The following is a 22,380-nucleotide window of genomic DNA, read 5'->3' as shown; positions in this document are numbered from 1 at the left end:
GACTGAGGAGGTGCTCTTGAGCTTCTAGCTCGTTGAGTGCTCTCATCACAGAAAGATGTTGAGTTTTCTCAAATGTTTCTTTTACATCTATTGAAAATATTACTGGGTTCAGTTTTCTAAAGTTCCATTGGGTTTTTGCATTCTGAGTCTTCCTTTTGAACAAGCCAAAGTCCCATCACATCTCTGCGTGAAAACTCTCCCCTGAATTCCTGCTGCACTCTGGCGGTGGCCCCAGCTCGGCCAGAGATCCCCTTGTGAGATGGTTGTGCAGCGCCACTCCTTAGCCTTGCACCACCTCTGTCCCACTTCCCCACTTACTCATGGCTTCTCCCAAGAATTGTTTCTAATAAATCACTGCCACCCATATTCCCTTCTCAGTCCCTGCTTGTGGGGAAGCCGGAAGTTCTCCAGCGAAGGTGAAGGAGCATCTCTGGACACGGCCCCCTCACACACACACACCCAGCCTCTTTCCCTAACCCAGCTCTGGGTTTTCCTGCAGGTGATTTATGCCCTGAACACCCGCCAGGATGAGGCCCAGGCCGGCGTGGAGGCACTTCGGGAAGCACACCAGGAGGAGCTCCAGAGCGTAGTGGCTGAGACCAAAGCCAGGCTCCTGCAGGAACAGGGCCACCCCAAGGACGATGAGGAGGCTCTGTTCCGGCGCATCCAGGCCCTGGAGAGTGCCCTGGAGCTGCAGAAGAAGCTGACCCAGGAGGCTCTGGCCGAGTCAGCCACGTGCAGGCTGGAGACCAAAGAGAGAGAGCTGAGGGTGGAGGCCGAGCATGCGGAGCGGGTGCTGACGCTCTCCAAGGAGATGCTGGAGCTCAAGGCTGACTACGAGAAGAGGCTGCGGCACCTGGCGAACCACGAGGGTCCCCCCTGGGGCCGGCTTTCCCAGGAGAGGCCGGAAGCCAAGGCAGAGTCTGGCCAGGTCCCCGGGATGCAGGAGGTGCTGCTGGAGGTGGAGCGGCTGCGGGCAGAGAACCAGCAGCTGAGCCAGGACTATGCCCACAAGGCCGAGGAGCTGCAAGCCACCTACGAGCGGGAAAATGAGGCCATCCGGCAGGCCATGCAGCAGTCGGTGAGCGAGGCCCTGTGGCAGTGGCAGGAGAAGGAGAGCGACCTCCGAAAGAACTTCCAGGTGCAGGAGTCTGCCCTGCAGGCCCAGGTCAGGAAGCTGGAAGGGGACCTGGAGCACAGGGGCCGCAAGATCAGTGACCTGAAGAAATATGGCCAGAAGCTGAAGGAAAAGATCCAGGTAAAGCCACACCTCCCCACCCGGGTGATAGGTAGGGCTAATGCTGAATGCCTGCTATGTGTCGGGCACTGTGCTGTGAACTTGACTTCTACCAAGGTGTCACTGTCTCCGTCAAGTTCATCTACATTCATTCAGCAAATACCTACTGAGTGCTTACTGTGTGCCGGGTCCTCGGCTAGAGGAAGGGGATGCATGGTAAGCTAGACTTGGCCCCTCACCTCAGAACTTAGAGATTTACAGTTTACAGATGAAAAATTCAGAGACATAAAGACAGGCCTAGCTGGGCAAACGGGAAAAGATTTGGGGCTCAGTTCAGCCTAATTCTAAAGTCTGTGCTAATTCTGTAACAACTTGCCTCTCCTAAAAACCCTTGGACCTTTGTGTCCAAAGAGAGGGGCCATCCATGAGTCAGTTATGTGAGTCCTACAAAAGCACAGAACCCCATCTCTGAAAGTAGCAGCAGCTAAAATTTCTAATACTCCCTGAGCACTCTTTTTTCCCTCTACCAAACACTTTATCTCATTGAATCCTCCTCACTAGGGAAGGTTAAGTGCCTTGCCCAGGGCCACACAGCCAATCAGAAGATGCATGGGTTTTTTAAAAAATAACTTTATTATCAAACACACACACACATACAAAAATTAAAACCATTCAAAGAAGAACAAATGCAAGGGAAAAAAACTACAATAATATTCAAATACAGTAGAACTCAACCAAAACAAAACTACAAAGGACTTAAACATTTTTCCATATAATTTAAAAAAGCATCTCAAGCACCAACAAGACACCAGAGGATGTGATTTGTTTCAGAAAGATCCCCAAAACCAACACTGAACAAATAGTGGTCTGGAAAAAAACTCCAGTTAGTTAGCAGACTCCACATAAGCCAAGCTTCTCCCTAATTTCAATAGAGTCATATGACACGCGATGGAAACACAATCTGAGAAATACGTTATTAGGCCATTTCATCCATGTGTATCCTTAATTACACTATCAGTTTCTCACACTACAGGAACTATTCGGTGTTTACACATATGTGTTTTATGCACGGATTTTGATGAACCTGAGCCACTAGTTCCAGGGACTCAATTCCGGGGGCTCCTGTCGAGTGCCAGCCCACCTTCAGATCTGATGGCTGTTCAGTGCACACAGCTGGTCTCTCTACAGAGCTGTAAGCAGAGAACTGAGACCCTTCCTGTCATTTAGGACCTGGATGTGCAGCTGAGGGAGGCTCGGCAGGAGAATTCAGAGCTGAAGAGCACTGCCAAAAAACTCGGGGAGAAGCTGGCTGTTGCCAAAGACAGACTGATGCTACAGGAGTGTCATGTGACACAGAAAGCAGGTGAGATGCTGGAACAGGCCCTTAAAGCCTGAAGGTTAGCTGCCAGGATGGCCTGGTGCTTCTGCAGCCTTTGGACTGTCAGGAGGAGCAGGGAGGGCCGGCAGGGCTGTTGGATGTTGCCTGCCAAGTGGATGAGTCCAGTCCTGCGGGGCACAGGCGAGCCCTCACCTGTCACCGAGACTTGCTCAGCTGGAGCTGGCATAGGTCAGACAACTAAAAAGTGTGCCCCAAAGCCAGGTAGGTGTGTGGCACATGCCTCTAATGTCAGCACTCTGGGAAGCGAGACAGGGATCGAAGGTTTGGGCCAGCCTGGGAGTCTTAGACCCTCACACAAAATTTAAAAAACAATAAAAATAAAGGGGCTGGAGGTATAGCTCGGTGGGAAATCCTGGGCTCAATCCCCAGTGCCACAACAGCAAAGGTGTGATAAGAAAGCACCCCTTCCCTTCATTATTTCCCCAGCAGGCCTGCATTTCTCAGTGTGGGCTTTTCCTCCTCCATCTTTAAACAGAGCTTTGTAATTTTAACATCATTTCCCTCACTTTATTAGGTTTTTTCCATAATTCTGTACGATAGGTATGGTCATTCTCCTATGTTACAAATTAAGAAATGAGACTGAGAAGGGATAGTGCCCGTTCCACGTCAGCCAGATGGTTGACAAGAAAGCTGGTAGGTGTATCTAAGAGTGTCTGATTCCAAGTGCCTTCCACTAGGCTCCCTGAACAGAAAGTTTTTGAAATACCCATAGTGTGACCAGCTCAACAACAGAGGCAAAAATGTGGGCTCTGCCACCTAGGAGCTTATGGGACTGTTACAGTACAGCCCGCAGCATGCTCTGGTATCTGGGGAATGGCCCAGGCAGCAAGGCAATGATACTTCTGGGGAAGAAATCATCTTTTCATGAGCTGGAAGGGTGAGGAAGAAAAGAGATTTGAGTTTGAACCCGGAGGGCACTGAGAAATGTAGAAAGGTGGTCTTCAAAAATAGGGCATGAGAACCTCAGAACAGGAAGAAAAAGTACTGATACTATTCACATTGATTTTTTTCTCCTTTAAATTCCTATGGGTGTACATACACTGGGAAATATGCTGTTTTTAATCTATATGAAATCCAACCAAAAAATTGGAGTTTACTAGTTTATAAAGGGAGAGCACAGTAATTATTTAACCTCAGGATACTGCTTGAGCAAAGTCACTATGGTGATCACACTTGAAGACCAGCAGGCCACAGAGCAGGGAGGACATGGAGCAATGGTAGACAGAATAGTTGCATAGAAGAACAGGGACCTGAGTACAGAAGGCCTTGAACATGAGGCCAAGGCCAGCAGCACCTCAAATGATGTTGAAACTTATGTTGCAGATGACATGAAGACTGAGAATGACGTCCTAGGGGAAGCAAGTGACTTGGAAGCCCACAGTCTTCATCCTCAGCAGGACCAAAGCCTTCCCAAGGAGTGTCCCAGCATGAAGGGTGGCACAGATATACAGGTAGTACCTGACCAGCCAGAAGACAGAGAAGGCACAGGGGGCTTTGCCACATGAGCTTCAGGTAGAGGTCATTCCCCAGCCACAAGGGATTCCAAGTAGTTGAAATCCTTAGGTCTGACGATTTCAAGACAAGATGAATCAAGAGTGGAGTTCCAGCCAGCTTCCTGTCAGTCCCATGCCATTTGAAACTAGGAGAATATAAGCAGAATTTGCCCTATTTTCTATACCAGCTCCTAGGAAACTAGAAATTGCTTAAAAGCCTACCACATATTCTCAGTCAAAGCAAACAAAGCATCCTTTAGAAATGACTATAGTATGCACTAGAACATCTGATCCTGTGACGATACGCCATTCCCAAGAGCCCTCTTCCAATGATGGATAAAGTCTCTTCTAAATAACCAAGTATATAGTCTTATAAAGTTTATTGCACCTTCTGATAATGCTGTAAAATCAGTATATAAATGTTGTAAGGGTTGTATAAAACAGAAGTGGTGATTCCCTGAACCTCACCCCTTCTCAGCAATTTTACAAGGTCTTGACTTTTTTGCAGAGCAAGAAAGAGGCAAATGTTGAGACAGAATGTATGAAGCAACAATACGAAGAAGACCTTCATGAGATCAGGCGTCAGACTGAAGAGGAGAAGAAACACCTCCAAGACCAGCTCCTGAAGCGCCTGGAAGACTTGGTAAAAAAGCACACGGTGGAAATCAAGTCAGTGCGCTGCTCGGTGGAGGCTGAACGAAAGAAGCTGCAGAAGGTGAGACCCATGTTCATAGAGACAACTTAGCTCTTTTCCTTTCTCCTACGTCCTTCTCTTATTTCCTATTTCCATGTCCATTCACTGTGCTCCCGCTTGTGTGCACCTCCCAGCTGCTTCCCTGAGGACACACAGCTGAAGGACCAGTGCCTCCCCAGAGAGACTGCAGGGTCTTTTGCAGGAGATAGGGAGTACCCTAAAGGCTGAGACACCCTAAGGCTGAGACACCCTCAAGTTGTTAACATGGAGTTGAATTGTGTCAAAGGAGCCTTTAACTTTGGGAAATTCAATTCTACTCCCTCAGCAAAACCAAAAAAAAGTTTCACTAACCATTAACTCAGGCCTGGGACACTGCCTGGATCGAAATCCCCTGTACCACCCTCAGCAAGTTTTTGAACCCGGATTCCCGGGGGTGGGGAAGGAAGATAACGCCCGGGCCTCGAGTTTCTCGTTTTGTAAAACGGACTCATTTTGTCTGGCGGCCCATGATAAATAATAACAGCACATCCCAGACGGGTGCGAGGATTAAATGAGGGTATCCATGTGGAAAAAGCAAGGCCTGCCAGGTCGTGATGGCTGTGGATAGATTCGGGTAATCAAGGAGCCCACGTTGGGGAAGTCTCCGGGGTCTGGGTGCTGTTCCCATCTCCCACCAGAGGGGGCGGCGGTCTGCAGAGAAGACCTGCGAAGCCGCATCTTCTGTTTGCTGGGAAAAGCAGTAACGTGAAGATTTTAGGAAAAGAATGTAGTATAAATCAATGTGATTGTCAGCGTGAGTGGATGATTTGTTCAACGATAATGAGAAACAGCTTTATAATTCAATAAGTATCGTGCCAGCATTGAATGCTCACTGAAAGATAAGCATTTTTCGCCGCAGGATACAATTTTGTGTGGTGGGTGTGAGTAGTAAGTACTCAATAAATCTGCACTGAATAAATATAGGAACTCATAAAAGATGCGGACTAATCCTGGGCCTAAGTCTTGACCCTTCTGCGAGCTGTGTGACCATGGACAGATCACCTAACCTCTCTGAAGCCTGAATTCTAAAAGAGATAAATACTCTGAAGGCTTATTATGCAGATGAAGTGGATTACGTGTGAGCCCTTAGCTCGGGGAACAGCACGTAGTGAAAGTGCAGCACAGAGTGGCTCATATTAATTACCTGGGGCCCGAGTGACATCATGTGAAATAAAAATTCTGCATAGCTCCCATTACCCTGTATACTTAGTACTTATGAGCACATCGAATCCTCCCGCAGTATTACCAAATGGGTGTTCACATTTAGTTTTAGAGACGAGGAATCTGAGGTTTGAAGGTGTGCTCTATCCAGTCATGGTGGTCCCCACCCCAAGGTGAGCAGCTGTAAGAAAGCATTTTTCTCCCTGGAACCCTCAACTGGCTGCCCAAATCCAGTCTTCACACAAAGGACTGACATTACTTCCATCCCCCCACCCCCCCAGCCATAAGCAGCAGGAGACAGTCACTCTCCCTGGTTACTGGTTGTCCTGGTAACCTGATGACACATCTGACTCTGAGGGCACGAATCCCACTTCAGCTCTATTTGGGAAATGAATCGTGAAGAAATAAATCATCTTTACTTCCTGGTTTTTGTTTTACTTTTTGCTCCTGTCTAGACACTGTGAATATAAATTAGGCATGCAGATTAGGGGAAGATAAAGGCTTAAAGAAGGTGTGCGGACTAAAATTAGACACTTTTTCCCCATCGAGTTAGGAGGACTCTATCTCTTTGGCCCTTGGTGTGAGTATATTTCGTATCCTAACTACTACTCTCACCTAGAGAACACACTACAGGAAGTGGGCTGAAGTTGGCCTTTCTTGACCATCGGGTTAAGTGGCATCGTCATTTACTGGTGACCCACAGGAGCGTACACATTCTGCAGCTAGCACTGTGCACATTGATCGCTAGGGAAGGAGTGGAAAGGAAGACCTAGGGCCCTAGTTGTGCTACAACACTTCCGCCTCCACATCTCGTCTGCACCGCGGAAGATCCTTGGTGGCGAGACTCACAGACCCACTGGGGAAGTTTAGCCGGAAAAGGAATTTAACAAAGGGTAGTGAGTAGCTTTCCGGAACGCTAGGAATGGTTTGGCAGCTCCCCAGTCAGTCCTGTCGTTCCAAATCCACAGCAACATTTATGTGATATAGTCGAGTGAGTCTTATTTGTTTATTCAGTTTGATTATCCCTGCTTTTTAGGGGGCATTCAGAACATTTATATTTAATATAACAATTCCACCATCTTGCTGTTTTTTCCACTTGCCACATTTGTTCACCCTTTTCCTCTTTTCCTGTTTATTTTATTTATTTTCTTTTTTGGGTACCGGGGATTGAACTCGGGTCCTTGCGCTTGCGGGGGCAGGTGGTGAAACCACTGAGCTAAACCCCGGACCCTTTTCTGTTTAGCTTTGATTCGTTGTGTATCCTTTTGTATTGCATTATATCTCCACTTTTGACTTACTAGCTATGCCTCTTTCTTGGTAGGTGGAGAACTAGTGTTTGCTCTAAGATGTACAAAGTCCATATGAAAATTTATCACAGTCTCCATCATCAAATAAAATCATATGACTTCACATATGCAAACCTTACAATAATGTTTCCATTTTCCCTTCCTGTCCTTTATACATTTGTTATGATACATTTTACTTTACATGAATTATAAATCCCATGGAACACGTCAGGGCTTTTTCTTTCAGAACTTTACAGACGTCATTCTGGTTCACACGTTCTTCTAGTGAAAAGCCACCGGCCACACATAGCTTGTTTGTCTTGGGCATAATGTGTTTTTCTCTTTGGCTGCTTTTAAGATTTATCAGTAGTTTTCATCAGTTTGATTATAATATGCCACGGTATGATTTTTTTGGTATTTTCTGCTCAAGGCTCATTGAATTTGTAGGTCTGTGGTTTTCATACAAACTGAAGATTGTAAGGCCATTATTTGTAGAATTTTTTTCTGTTCTACCCCTCTTCTGGTACTGTCCCACAAGCCACTGAGGCTCTATTCATTTATTTTCTGATTCTTGTCTCTGTGCTTCAGTTTGGATAATTTCTATTGCTGTATCTTCAAGTTCATTCATCTTTTTTTCTGCATCATCTACTCTTTTTTAAGTCCATTCAGTACAATTTTTCATTTCAGATATATTTTTCAGTGCCAAAACCCTCTATTTTGTTCTTTTTTATAATTACCTTTCTCTTTCCATTTTAAAAGAATTTTTTAGCATATTTACAGTTGGTCTTTTAAAGTCCTGTTTTTTATCATTTTGGCATTGTTGTCTATTGACTGATTTTTTCTTTTATTATGAATCACATTTTCCTGCTTCTTTGCATATTTAGGAATCTTTGAATGCTGGACATTGACATGTTAAAAATATGGATTTTGTTATCAGCCTTTTGTGATTACTGAATTTTGTTTTGAGTAGCAGTCAAATTACTTGTAAATCAATTTTACCTTTCTAAGACTTATGGTGGAAAAATACATATATAACAAAATTTACTGTTTTCTAGACTCATTGTTAACCTTTGTTAAGGTAAGTCTAGAGCAGCACTTGCTGTTGTGCTAATTAAGCCCTACTACTGAGGTGTGACCCTTCACAGGGTCTAAAGCCCCATGTGTTGATTAGCATTAGTGTTTGTATCATTGCTAAAGACTGAGTGACATTTTAGGTTTGGTACTGGTTAAATACACCATGAAACTTACTGTAAATGTGTTGTGAATAAGTTCATTTTCTTCTTGAAATAAGCTAACATGTTTTCCCTTAAAGCCCCAACTGAAATCTCTGCTTAGCAATTTTCCATGATTGCTTCATTGCTGTCCCCTCACAGTGTGCCATGATTTGAGTGTGATTTGGGTGTGCCTTCCCCTCCCCCCGAGGCTCATGGAAGCTTGGTCCTCAGTAACAAAGTTGGGAGCTGGTGGAGACTGGGAATTGGAGAATTGGGTACATGGGGGCACTACCCTTGGAAGGAATTGATATAGTTCTCACGGGACCTAGCAACAGGGTTGTTCAGCTGAGACTTTTAGACTTTTGAATTAATGCCAGAATTAGTAAAAACATTAGGACTATTTGGATGGAATGATTGTATTTTGTGTATGAGAAGGAAATGAGTTTGGGGGAGCTAGTGGTGGAAGACTATGATTTGAGTATAGTTTGTCTCTCCCCGTAATCCAGTTGGAGTTCAGTTCCATTCTGAGGCATTGAGAGGGTGGAAATTTAATCTCCTGTTAGAGGCCGGGCCTTTGGGAGGTGATTAGGGTTAGATAAGGTCATGAGGATGGAGATCCCATGATCGAATACTGGAGGCCTTATAAAAAGAGGGAGAGAGACAGGGTATATTGGCACACTCCCTGTCTCTTGCTTTGTGATGCCTTTAATGCCCAATGATGTAATGGTATCACCAGATGAGGCCCCTTGTCTTAGGACCAGTCCCTGAAAAAAATAAACCTCTTTGTTTATAATGTACCCAGTCAGTAGGACTGTGTTACTAGCAACAGAAAACAGACTAAGACACAGTGGCTCTTTCATGTGTCTTTTCTTACATTAGCAGTAATTGTGAAGGATCTAGATGAAGAAACCGAAAAAAAAGATGTGAGTCCTGTGTTTACCTCTCTCAGTGGGATTTCCTCCATGTAAAATGGATGTGAGAAATGTGTTTCCTTGTTGTGTGAGAGATCAGGGAGAAGAAAATTTATGAGTACTCTGAATTCTATAAATCAGTGGCCCATTCATTGTATTAGTCACCTTTGCATTGCTGGGAGAAAATACCTGACAGATACAACTTACTGGAGAAAAGGTTTATTCTGGCTCAGGATGTCAGCAGTCTCAGCCTATGGTTGACCGGCTCCAAGGCAGGAACATCATAGTGGAAGGGTGTGGCAGAGGAAAGCTGCTCAACTCATGGCAGCCAGGAAGCAGAACAGGAGTAAGGGCTGGGGACAGGACATACCTTCCAGGTCACCCCCTCTGACTCACCCATATGCACAGTGATCCACCTCCTCCAACCAGGTCCCAACTTCTAATAGAAATTCAGCTGGGAACTCATCGATGGGTTAACTCCTGTGATCAAATCCCCTTTCAAAAGCCCCACCTCTAAACACATGAGCCTTTTGGGAGACATTTTTCATCCAAACAATAACAGAGATGGAACCTGCTTCTCTGGGGTACAGTAACTCAGATATGGGAAAGCATTATTCTCTTTCATTTTCCTCATGTTCTTAACTCTGTGATTGTTTTTTCTCCTCATCTGAGCTGGGAGAATGTTAATGCCTCCTGCTGAAACCCTCAAGATCACTGAGCTGAGCTGGACACAGCATACTTCTTTCTACCAGGTGTTCTCCAAGTGACTGAGAACTGTTTGTTTTCTAACAGTGACCCACATTATTCTGCTCCTAATGTGAAGCTTACTAATGCCAAAACTTACTGCTGAAATCAGTTATTTCCATTGGTAGATTTTTTTTCCAGTTTAGGTCCATTTATCATAACAACAGCTGAAACCGTGGTTGAGTATATGTACTCCAGGAAGTTGTGCTGCGAGAAGTTAGAAATAGCCCTTCCTTTATGCCAAAATCATGATGGTGGAATATTTTCAAGTGCTGATACAGTGGGCGTGTGTTGGCAGAGTTAGTATCCGTGCCAGTAGGTATGTTAAACCAGACTTTTGTTCAATAGAAGTTTTTGTAGGTGGGAAACTAATTAATGAAGTAAAAAATGAGGGATTCCAATGACTGCTTCAGTTATCTCAACTTATTTGGTATCAAAGAATACTTTACACATTGGCTTTAAAAAATGAACTCTCCAACTCCAAAAACCTTGCAAAAGCGCACCATAGGTTTACTGAAGAGCACCTACACGTATGTTTAGCGTCATGTCATGTGACCCTTGCAATCTCATCACATCACTCTTTTCTACTTATTTCACTGACTCATCATGAGAACATGCCACTGGGTGGGACCAGGGCCACTGGGTGGACTAGGCTTGGCCTCACAGATAGTATAAGGCTGCCATCCAGGTGATCCACAGCACAGCTTTTCAGATGTTCAGATCAGAGCCCCAGGAACCAAACGGGACTTCTCCCACCCTTCACAGTCGGCCACCAAGTCTGTGAAGCCTGTTCTGTTTGGCTGGCCCCAGAACACCTCCCCATCCCCCTGTTTGCAGTGCTTCCATGCTGACCCAGCTAAGCACCATTCCTTGATAGAGCCCATGATAACCTTGTCTCCCCACTTCACGTAACCCGGTCTCCATCCCCACAGGACTTTCTGACCACTCAGCCTTGGTTTCCAGCTGTCCAACAACTCCGTCATCTTCGTAGTGCAGTTCCAATTCCTTAGCATGGTATATAAGACCCTATGGGGATAGACCCCCAATTTGCCTCTCCTACCTCATTCCGCACCTCTCCCCTGCCCAACTCTGCCTTCTAGCCTTTTAGCTCCTCATCCGTCCCATTTTTTTCCCTCTGAGCCTTTAAGTGTGGCCTCCCCTCCATGGAGAACATTTTCTTCCCCACTTCCAAATTCACCTTCCAGTTTCTTATTGATCATATCGGTCCCAGTTTAAATATCAGTTTCCTTGCAAGCCTTCTGTGCCCAGGCTGGTGATACTGAGTCTGTCACCTCTGTCCCTACATTAGCACACCTCTTACCACTCTGCCCTACAACTCCTGTCTACTCTGTGTTTCCCCACTGGGATGGATGCCTTGTTCACTTTGACATCTAGCAGCATGTTGGAGCCAGTTCATACCTGCTGTGACAGGCAGTTGTTACATCTCACTGAACTTCACATTGGCCATAGTAAAATACTTATACCATCAAAATCAATTTATTTTAATCTTTTGGAAAGCCAGTTGTTAAACATTTACCAACACACACTGACTATATCCCTAGTCTCTTAGCGTGACAGTTGACCTATGATAGCTGTTCGGTTTATATTGGTTAGTTGAACGAATGAATGAATGAATGGCACGTTTGACCCCACACCAGCCCCAGTTTTATTAGTATTTGACCATATGTTTGCTCCTCACCCCTCTGAAATAGAATAGGACTCCTCCACCCTGCTGTGGGGTCTGCCTTCAGAAACCCTCTCAGCATCTCTGTAGCAGAAACAGGGAAACCTTTCAATCAGACATGTGTCTGTACTAAGTGTCTCACTTCTTTTAAGAAATCAAGAAAGAGGCACAACCAAGTAGCCAGCCTTTCCCAAGTTCAAATCTTGACCACTCCACTTACGGGCTTCATGACCCTGGGCAAGCCATTTAACATCTCACTCATTCTCATTCATTCACTTATTGACAGCTTTGGGAATTGAACCCAAGGCCTTCCCAGTGAGCTACATCTCTAGCTCTGTATTTTTTATTTTGAGATAGAGTCTTGCTGAGTTTCCAAGGCTGGGCTCAAACTTGGGATCCTCTTGTCTTAGCTTCTCAGAATGCCTGGTGTCATTTAACATCGTTAAGTTCATTCCTTATTCTTCATAATAAATCGTAACAATAGTACCTAACTCGGAGTTCTCATAAAGACTGATGCCTCCAGCCACCTCCAGCTCTTGCCTCAGTTATGCATTCAGTAAATGTGAGCCATAATTGTTCTGTCCACCTACTCCCAGTTAGATGTAAAGATCCATAACCAGTTGGCAGCCTGAAGAGCCACTATCTAGCTGCTAGGTATCAGAGCCTCTAATTCACAGGAAAGGCTGGAGTGACCTAGGGCTCCATTCTGGAGTCTTTTTTACTTTTCTTTCTGTTCTCTTTCATCTTTCTCCTCCAAACATGCCTTAATGTATCCCATATCCTGATGACTGCCAAATGTGTATGTCCAACCCAGAACTCTCCTCTTCATTCCTGACCCACCTGTCTAGCTGTCTGAACCTGAATACATGCAAGCAATCTCCCCAGACTCTCTCCAAGTCTGTCCCTTCTGTCATCTTCCCTGTCTCAGTTAGTGGCAGCACCACCCACTTCTTGCTCAGGTCAAAAGCCTTGCTGTTGCCTTGTATGTTGTGTTAGTTTTGTATTACTGTAACAAAATACCTGAGGTAGTTGAGTATGATGTTGCATGCCTGTAATCCCAGCACTCTGGGAGGCTGATGCAGTTGTGTCTCAAGTTGAAGCCCATCCTGGGCAATTTAGGGACTTAGTGAGACCCTATGTCAAAATTTTAAAAACTTTTTTTTTAAGGACTGGGAATATAGCTCAGTGTGAAGACTCAAGGTTTAATCTGAAACTGAGAGAGAGAGCCGGGGAAAGGAGGGGGGGATTTGTTTTGGCTCAAGGTTTCAGAGGTCTTAGTCCATGGTTGATTGGCATCATTGCTTTGGGGCCTGAGCTGGGGCAGCACATGATGGCACGAAGCACATGACGGACCAGAACTGCTGACCTCATGGCTGAAAGTGAGAGGGATGACAGGCACGCCTGAATGACCTCCGGACCTCCCTCCCACTGGGCTCACCTCTTCGTTTCCACCGGCTCCCAGTAGCATCAAGCTGGGGACTAAGCCTTCCATGCGGTCCTTTGGGGGCGCTCCAGTTGCAGCGTAGCAGATGCTGTGTTTCCACTGAGTCCTGCCCGCCTGCGTCCCAGCAGGTCCAGAGCTCACCGCTCCTCACCACAGGGAGGCGTGCAGTTACTGCAGCAGCCCCTCACTGCCGCCTGCTCCCACCCCACCCTCTTGGCAGTGTGTCCCCGAGACAGACCCACTTGATCTTGTGAAAATGTGAGCTGCAAGGCCTTCGTCCAACTTCTATCACCAAGAGGTGTAAGGCCTGGTTTGAGGTCCTGCTGACTTAATCTCCTCCCTCGCTCAATCCCCGCCACAGGCCCATGCAGCCGCAGTGCTCTCACTCTGTCCTCAGCGCGTGGCAGTCTCTCCAGGTCCTGCATATGTCATGCCATGCCCACAGACTGCTTGGCTGGCTTCCCATTTTGTGCATGCTTTGACTCCACTGTTGCTTTTTCTGCAGCACTTCTGTAAAAAGACTATCTAAAACGTTAATCCCAGGCCACGGATTTAGCTCAGTAGTTCTGACACCTGCCTTGCAAGCACAAGGACCCGAGTTCGATCCCTGGTACCAAAAAAAAAAAGAATTTTAAAATGTTAATCCCTCCCCAACACTGCAGAGCCCCCTTTCCTGCTTGACTGTTTCTCCATCCAATATCGTGTTTACTCTACTCTACTTACTGATTTTGCTTTTATTTCACTGAAATTTAAGCTCTTGGCATATAAGAATTTTATTTCTTTTTTTATCCTCAGCTTCAAAAACAGTGGCACATGGAAGGGCTCCATAAATATTTTTGGAATGAATGAATGTTACAATATCTACCTGAAGCTATGCTAAAAGGAATAGGTTATTTTATTCTCTCCTCTAAATACTGACACGATTTCTGTAGAAACTAAACCATATCAAAAAGGCTGAGCATCAATACTCATAATCACAATTGTATCATTTATTGAATCTTCATTGTGTACCTGGACCAGGACTAAGCATATAACACAGCGAGTCCCAGGGAGGTCTGAAAATGCGCTCAGTATGACAAAGCTAGGAGCCCGTGTCATTCATATGGTACCTTCACTGGGACCTGCTTTGTACTGAGGCTCACAGATTGTAGACAAGGACATGGAGGAATCTGCCCTGTGAACCCCATCTGACTAACATATGGGTCCCCCTGAGATGGAGAAATGTTTTGCTTTTAATATTTCACTGGATTAGAGTATGTAGTGGTTTTGTCCTCTTAAGACAATGTAGTATTTTTTACTTATGAGATACTAGAATTTTATTAGTAATGAACATTTTTGTTCTTTATTTGACACTGGAAGATTTAGAGGCAAGAGTCTCTCCATGTGGTATGATTTAATGCTTGTTTTCTTTTGACCTTCTTGTGTATTTCTGATTTATGTTGTCTTGCAGTGTTTTATGCCTCTTGGAAGCTTCTTTGATCCCCTTTGGGAATGAGGCAGGGTGTGAATACCTATATGTCCTGCTTTTGTGCCTTGTGCAGCTAATACTTCCAATTATCATCTTAGGAAGTAGAGGCGCAGCTGGAAGAAGTGAAGAAGAAATCAGAAAAGGAAATAAGGCAGCTGGAAGAAGAGAAATCAGCCCTAAATGTGCAGCTTCAGAGTTCTCGGCTCGAGGTAAACCCCCAAAATAGGGCGCTTGGGGTGAGGCTGTGGCTCCTGGCTGAGAGGCCGGGAACCTCCGGCTCCTTACACCCCAGGACAGAGGCTAGGGTGCTCAGCCAGCCAGGGGGTTGTCCTACCTACGGGGCATGAGTTTAGCTGCGAGCAATAGGGAACCTGAGTTACAGCCGTAAGCAAAGAGGCTCACGTAAAGGAAGGATGCGGGAGGCAGCTGGTGTTGATCCTGTGGCTGAAAGACGTTGGAATTGTCAGTCTGCAATCATTCCTGCTCATGGGCTGCTTTATCACTTTTATGGGCCTAAGGCATCTCTGTCTCCCTGGGCCCTTCTTTTACTTAAACACACACACACACACACACATATGGTTTATGACAGAGTTGATGAAATAGTAAATGTAATCCAATCCAGACTGGGTGTTTTTTCTTCTGATGTTAAAAGAAGCTGAAACATTTTCACAGGCCCTGAAAAGTATTGAAGGCCAGTAAGGGTGGTGCACACCTGTAACCCCAGCTACTCAGGTTCTTAAGTGTGAGGCCAGTATGGCTGATTTAGCAAGACTCTGTCTCAAAATAAAATTAAAAGGGCTGGGGATGTAGCTCAGTGGTAGAGTGCCCTTGGGTTCAATCCTCAGTACTAAATAAGTAAATAAATTAAATTTAAAAGTACTGAAGAACTAGTGTAAGAGGTTAGAGACAAGGTCATAAGAGCCATGTTTGATCCTGATAAAACCAAAAATATGAAGAGCTTTTCTTCCTTTCCCTGCCACTTTTCACACCTTCCAGAGAAGACTTGTGTTTTCCACTGGACCCAGGAGCCCATGAAATTGGTTTCTTGATCCTGGCTAAGGTGTACCACAACTCCTGAGGACTTTCTTTTTCAGTGCTGGGGACTGAACTCAAGGCCTCACCCATGTTAGGCAAGTGCAGTACAGCTGAGCTACATCACCAGCCCCGGGGAACTTTTACACATACAGAAGCCATGCACAGAACAGTATCAGCTGTCCAGAAGTACATATCCATGGAGGGGGATCCCAACGATGCATGAGGGTGCTGGGGCAGAACTTGGACCCGTGGTTATTTCTAGAAGGGAGAGAGCAGGGTGGAAGAGGAAGACGTGTAAGGGACTGCAGCTCTATTTGTGATGCTATTTCTGCAGCTGAAGATTGAGTACACAGGTTTCGATTACATTTTTCTCTAACCTGTTTTCTATTTCTGAAATTATCGTTAAAGACAAAGGCAGTGAGCATCCCGTGCCTGAGACTTAATCCATCAGGGACTAGAGGTGGGTGCTGTGAGAAATCCTGTACTGGAGGCTTCTTCCTCCTCACCCAGAAGAGGAGCCCATTTCTCCCCTTCTCCCTCTCTTCCTTGGTTCCTCGCTTCCTCCTCCTTCACTTTCTCCCTTCCAGTTGAGCCATGCTGCCAACCTTCACATTGTGCCTGGACTGCTCTGCAGTCTCAGGGGGCCTCAGGTTTGTGGTTGTGGCCAGGCCAGTTATTCTTCTGGTGTGGGATGCCTGGGTCACATCACAGAAATCTGATTCTTTCTGTGACTACCTCTTAGAACCCCTCTTTAAAAATAAAAATCATTTCCTTCTGTGGAATGCTTTTTGTAGTCAAGATACAGCCTAAAAAATTTATATTTATATATACTCTTTTGTTTTTTTTTTGTTTTGGTACCAGGGATCGAACTTGGGTCCTTGCACTTGCAAGGCAAGTGACGGAACCACTGAGCTAAATCCCCGGCCCTGTATTTATATATACTCTTTTAATCCTCACAGTCACCTTACCATATAGGTGCTTATTATTATCTCTCATTTAGAAATGAGAAAACTGAGGCAGAGAAAAGGTAAATCACTTCCCCAAAGTCAGACACAAAATAGATAATCTGAGATTGAAACCCAAGCAATGTGGCTCTAAAGGCCCACCTTAACCACTACGCAGTACGGCCTCTGTTTGCCTCTTTGGTAGCTAAGGATCACTCAGGACCTGAGTGACTACAGATTGCAAGCCGTGACCAAGAGTTTGGCTGTGGACAAAGTGCCTCACTCTTGCTCTTCAGCCTCGCTGCCTTTTACCACATTAATGATGCTCGCGTCCGCACACTCCCTCACCAGGGCTGGAAATGGAAGAGTCGCCCTTGACCACACTGCCGTTGGGCCTCCAGTCCCAACCTGTTCTGTCGTCACATCCACTCAGTTGTCAAGTTCTGTGGGTCCTCTGACCCAGGGCTGTCTCAGTTATTCTCTCTGCACCAACATCTTGGACAAGATTCTCAGGATGACTCACCTAGACTCTTACTTTACCTCCTTATAGATGTTACATAAACTAGCAGTTTGGGCACGGTGGCACGTGTCTGTAGTCCTAGCTACTTGGGAACCTGAGGCAGGAGGATTGCTTGAGTCTACACCAACCTGGGCAATATAGAAAGAGTCAAAGACAATTGCACCGGACTCCTGAATATTTCATAAACCTTAGCAAGGTGCAGTATAAAGAGATTCCAATGATCTTGAAATGTTTCTTTCTCAAATACTCCTTATGTAAAGCCACGAGGATGTTCTGATGGCCTTGCTGTGCCTCTGGGATGTTTCCTGGATTTTCCACATGTTGCCTCCCTGCATCTGCATTTTTCCTATAGCAGTGCAAATTCCAGAACTCAGGGTCTAAAACCTGAATCTGCTCAAGACCTCACTCCCCCTTCCCCAAACTCCTTAGCCCCTGTGTGTTTTACAGTGTAGACTCAACCTAACTCACCACCATCGCTCCCCAAGATTCTACCCTCTCCGTCCACTCCTTCATGCTGAACCCTCCCTATGTGGAACCACGGCTCAGTCTTCACACCCATACCTGCCCTCTGCCATTGCACCTGCTGGTCTTGCTGCCCGGAATCCACTTTCTCATCTTCACCACTGGCAGACTCCTATTCATCCTTTGCTGCCCTGGAAGCTCCCTGGATTCTGGGAGTTTCTATGCAGTGGTACTCACTTCATAGTGGTTATTTTGAGGGCTAATATTATAAAGTGCTTTGACCCGTGGCTGGCAGAGAGGAAATATGCCATTAACAGCGCTACAGTTTTTGTATGTGCTCCATTACAGAGTGTTGCTATAGTTATAAACCTGTATCTGTCTCTCCCACAAAATGATAGTCTTTCAAGACAAGGGACCATTTTTCTATCTTGCTGTCACTCTGTCCCCTCCCCTTTCCCTCCCTGTTCCCAGCTGCTGCCTGACAAGTGTTAGATTTTCTACACGTATTTGCTGGCAGTGTCTGAGTTTCCTTCATGGTTATTGGCCTCATTCTTTTCAAGTCTGGAGGGGAAACAATCTGTTCAGTTGATAAGCTACAATTAGTTGATTAGTAACAACCATCATAATTAAAGCTTTATAATTTAATAGTAGCTCCCAGATACTCTTCTATCAATTTATCTGTACAATTCTTAAATATTTTCATTTTCTTTACCAAATACTTTTTCAAAAGAAATTGAGGAGTGTAATACTCCACTGCCCTAGGCATCTAATAAATTTTGTGTGTTCTTTTCTATGTTAAAAAAAGGAAAGAAATTGAGTTGCCTGCCAGAAATAGCATAAAAGCCAACAAAAGTCCCCCTGCGGGTCTATTATAGATGTATGCATGTAATTTTGAAATAAAGTGTAGAATAATATAAACTTGCTAAGCTCATCTTTTTCTGGAAAGATTAAGCAACTAGCTAATTAGTGATGGCTTTTCTAGAAGCATGCTTAGAATTTGTCTAATGGGACACTAGAGCACATCAACCCTGGGGAATTGATTTCCAGATTAATGACTACAGCCAGGAGGCGGTACTTTGTTTTATTGCCTAGTGTTTCTTGTGTTCTGTTTTAGGTTTTAAGACTGGAAGAATTTATCCAACAACATAAGGTATCTCCCCAGAGAGCTGAGGAAAGACCCCAGGAATTAGACAGCCAACCCTGCAGCATTCTGGAGAGCCAGGTAACCCCCAGCGTTTTCTGCTGTAATTAGGGATATTTCTCATCTCTGTTTCAGCTCTTCTGTATCCCCAATGACTCATGCTGATATTAATGGGCTCCTTTACATCCTCCCTCAGCACTGCCAAAGGCCTGGGGAAAAATCACTACAAAATCCATTTGCAAAAACCATGAAGGAAATAGAGTTCTGAGTAATTATCTTCGTGGCTTGAAAAAGAAAAGGGAGTGTCAGATTAATCTCTGCTTCTCTGAGAGCAGCCTGCCTGGCAGATAAAAGGGACCTTTGATGCTGACCACCATTGACCACCACAGTAGTCACAGTCGCTGGCACCTCCCTCCACACCCTGATCCCCTTTATGCTCACAGCAGCCCTTCCACGCAGACTGTCCTTTCAGGCGTCAGGCTCAAGGGTGGGCAGTGGCTCCTGTGTGTCCTGCTCATGGTAAGCTGTATTATTTTCCTAGGACTGCTATAATCAATTGCCACATGTTTGTTGACTTCAACAACACAATTATTCTCTCATGGTTCTGGAGACCAGATGTCTGAACTCAAGGTGTTAGCAGGGTTGCTTCCCTCCAGAGGCTCTGAGGGAAAATCTGTTCCTTCCATGCCTTTCCCAAGCTTCCAGGGGCAGCCCTTGGCACTCCTTGTGTCACAGATGCATCACTCCAGTCTCTGCCTGTTGTCATACAGCCTCCTTCTCCGTGTGTCTGGGTCTTCACATTGCCTTTGTTTAAGGCAGTGACATTAGTCACTGGATTTAGGACTAACCCTAATCCAACATGGCTTTGTTTTAACTAATGACATTCGCACACAACGTGTTTTTAAATAAGTTCGCAATCACAGGTACCAGGGCTCCAACATCCCTTCCTGGGGGACAGCTAGGCCTACAGCTCAGATGCAACATAGGCACTTCATTAGCATTCATTGCATGGTTGCAGAAATACAAATAAGTCCTGAGAAGTTGGTATTTGAGTGCCCCACCTTGAATAACCCTTTTGATTCCTCTTTTTTTTTTTTTTTTTTGGTACCGGGGATCGAACTCGGGACCTTGCACTTGCGAGGCAGGCGCCGGAACCACTGAGCTAAATCCCCGGCCCTTGATTCCTCTTTTGATGGCAAAAGCCATTTAAAAAAAACCATTGTCTTCAATTTTCTTTGTTTTATTGCTACCTCAAATTTTCAGTTTATTTCAGACTCCAGGTGTAAAAACACAGTGTAGCTGAGTTTGAATCTTACTGTGTCACCCTCAAAGTCTCTTTTCCACCTATTTCTGTGCACCTTAGTGTCATTACGAACTGTTATTTTTCTCCCTTGACAGCATTCTTGCAGGGCTCAAGCACTAGTCCTGACAGTAACCCTCACGTCGTGCCCCCACCGGCCACCCCCACCCCGGGATGACTCCTACTGAACCACATATTCACCAGGGTAAAAGGGAGCAATAAATCTTAAGGGATGTGGAATTGAATAGCAATTAGCATTTGTATGGAAACTGGTCAGTTCTAGAGCACAGTTCACATCTTCAGCTTCATTGAAGTTTTGCAGCAAACCTGTGGTGTACTCATTTTACAAAGGATGAAACTAAGGGTCATATTAATTAGGTGACTCTCACATGTCACAGGCAGGTAAGCAGCTGAGCCAGGATGGAACCACTGGCTCTGAACCCCCATCTCACTGTAAGAGTATCAAGTAGCCAGGATGCCTTCCAGATGGAAGAGACCCAGCTGTGTATCTGGAGGTTAAGGAAAGCAGCCCAGGACTCCCTGGGTTTTCCTCTGACACCAGGCTGAGCAGTCCCATTGCCCTGTGGAAGCCTGGAGGGGAAGCTTAAAAAGAAGAAGCACTTCTTCAACAGGGCTGGTCCCTCGTGATCTAAGCTGTCCTGGACCTTTCTAAAGACTTCTGACTGAGATATATGTGAATGTCTTCCTTCACCCTTACTTTCTTAGGAAGCAATCTCATGAACTAGCATTCAGGAGAAGAATCTTGCCTTCAGGGACAGCTGACCTTTTCATGGGCTTCCTGCAAGATTTCCCAAAAAAGTTGTTTCTCAGATATTCGATTATTTGTCAGGCCCTCAAAGTGACTGCAGCAGGAGGATGGATTGGAGTTGGATGGGTCTTCCGCTAAATTTCAACTAAGGTTGATAAGCTAGACACTAAATACAAATGCAGTTCAGGAAGATGGCACAGCTGTATTTTTAGGAGTGCACACAAACACATGAAACCTCTAAGTGTGTTCCAGGGCTTCTGAACAAGGGTCTAAGAGTCAAGGTCATATTGTGCATGAGGCAGTGCTATCCCTGCAGCTCAGGGCTTCTCAGCTTCAGCACCTGACTTTTGGACGGGGATAATTTTGTAGTAGGCGCGGGGGCTGGGGGACAACTTGCTGTGCCCTGTAGGATGTTTAGCAGCATCTCTGGCCTCTGCTCACTAAATGCTTGTAGCACCCCCCACACACACACACACAAACAAAACATCTCAATCAAAAATGTCTCCAGACACTGCCAGAGGTCACCTGGGGGCAAAATTACCCTGAGTTGAGAACAACTACCACATCTTAAATAGCATTTTCTGAAGAAGTCCAAAATACAAGTACATGTTTAGAACCATGGGCTGACCACCATAACTCTTAATCTAGATCATTGTCCCTCACTGAGCTTGTTTTCAAAAAGAAGTACAGGTTTCTCCTACATAAAATTGCAAAAAGAAGTTCTATAAATATCAGTTTCGTTGGATTCAACTCAATATTCATTCATCTCACAGGCATTTGTGGGGTACCTGGGATGTGCTGGCCTCCGAGCCAGATGTTAGAGCAGTGAACAAATAACTTTAAAATGATGTGGATGTTTACTCACAGAATTGAACATCTGGTGCTGTGGTTTCTATTAGGCTATTATTTATGTGCTTTGCAGGTATTGTATATTCTTTCTAATTCAGTTTTTTCCCAATAAGTAATCCAAGTATGCAGTAGAATTTAAAAGGTACATAAAGATAACAGTGAAAAGCATCCCTTTCCTTCATGTTCCCTATCCCAGGAAAACTAGTTCTTTTGTTTTATCTCTTCTTATATATCTTTTCAGAACTATGCTGTGCATATGGAGCCATAATGTGGATATATTTTTTCCACAGACAGTGGCATAATCTCCTGTGCTCTGCTTCTTTTAACTTAAGTTTTTATGGCATGTAGATTATGACACATGTATACTTCCACATCAACTTCATTTCTTAAAAAAGGAACTAGCCTAGTTATTCTTTGTACAGAAAAGCCATAACATAATCTTTCCCTTCTGATAGACAGTAAGGTCGTTTTTAATTTGGGTCTATTATAGATTATACTTCAATGGATAATGATGTGGAAGGCTATAGTGTAGTATAGCAAGTAAGCAGCTCACCAGCAAGCCAGATATCTGGGTTCTGACTGCCTG

The 22,380-nt window shown here is 45.0% G+C and overlaps 1 protein-coding gene across 3 annotated transcripts in view; it reads left to right on the top strand.

Moving 5' to 3' along the window:
- Fam184b (family with sequence similarity 184 member B) overlaps nt 1–22,380 on the top strand; it is a 104,781-nt gene that overhangs the window by 45,981 nt on the left and 36,420 nt on the right. For all 3 annotated transcript variants that reach the window (XR_205344.3, XM_004847231.3, XM_021260243.2), the window contains 6 exons: nt 500–1,258; nt 2,465–2,600; nt 3,960–4,087; nt 4,638–4,844; nt 14,873–14,983; nt 18,850–18,957. Coding sequence is in view for 2 of the 3 variants with exons in the window: in XM_004847231.3 (XP_004847288.2) it covers nt 500–1,258; nt 2,465–2,600; nt 3,960–4,087; nt 4,638–4,844; nt 14,873–14,983; nt 18,850–18,957 (1,449 nt within the window). In the remaining variant the exon portion in view is untranslated. The remainder of the gene's footprint in view (nt 1–499; nt 1,259–2,464; nt 2,601–3,959; nt 4,088–4,637; nt 4,845–14,872; nt 14,984–18,849; nt 18,958–22,380) is intronic.

Source organism: Heterocephalus glaber, unplaced genomic scaffold, assembly GCF_053883595.1.
Source record: "Heterocephalus glaber isolate CG9 unplaced genomic scaffold, H.glaber_assembly_v1.0 deba00001509, whole genome shotgun sequence".
Lineage (NCBI taxonomy): Eukaryota > Metazoa > Chordata > Mammalia > Rodentia > Bathyergidae > Heterocephalus > Heterocephalus glaber.
This window is presented reverse-complemented; position numbering and strand designations above follow the sequence as displayed.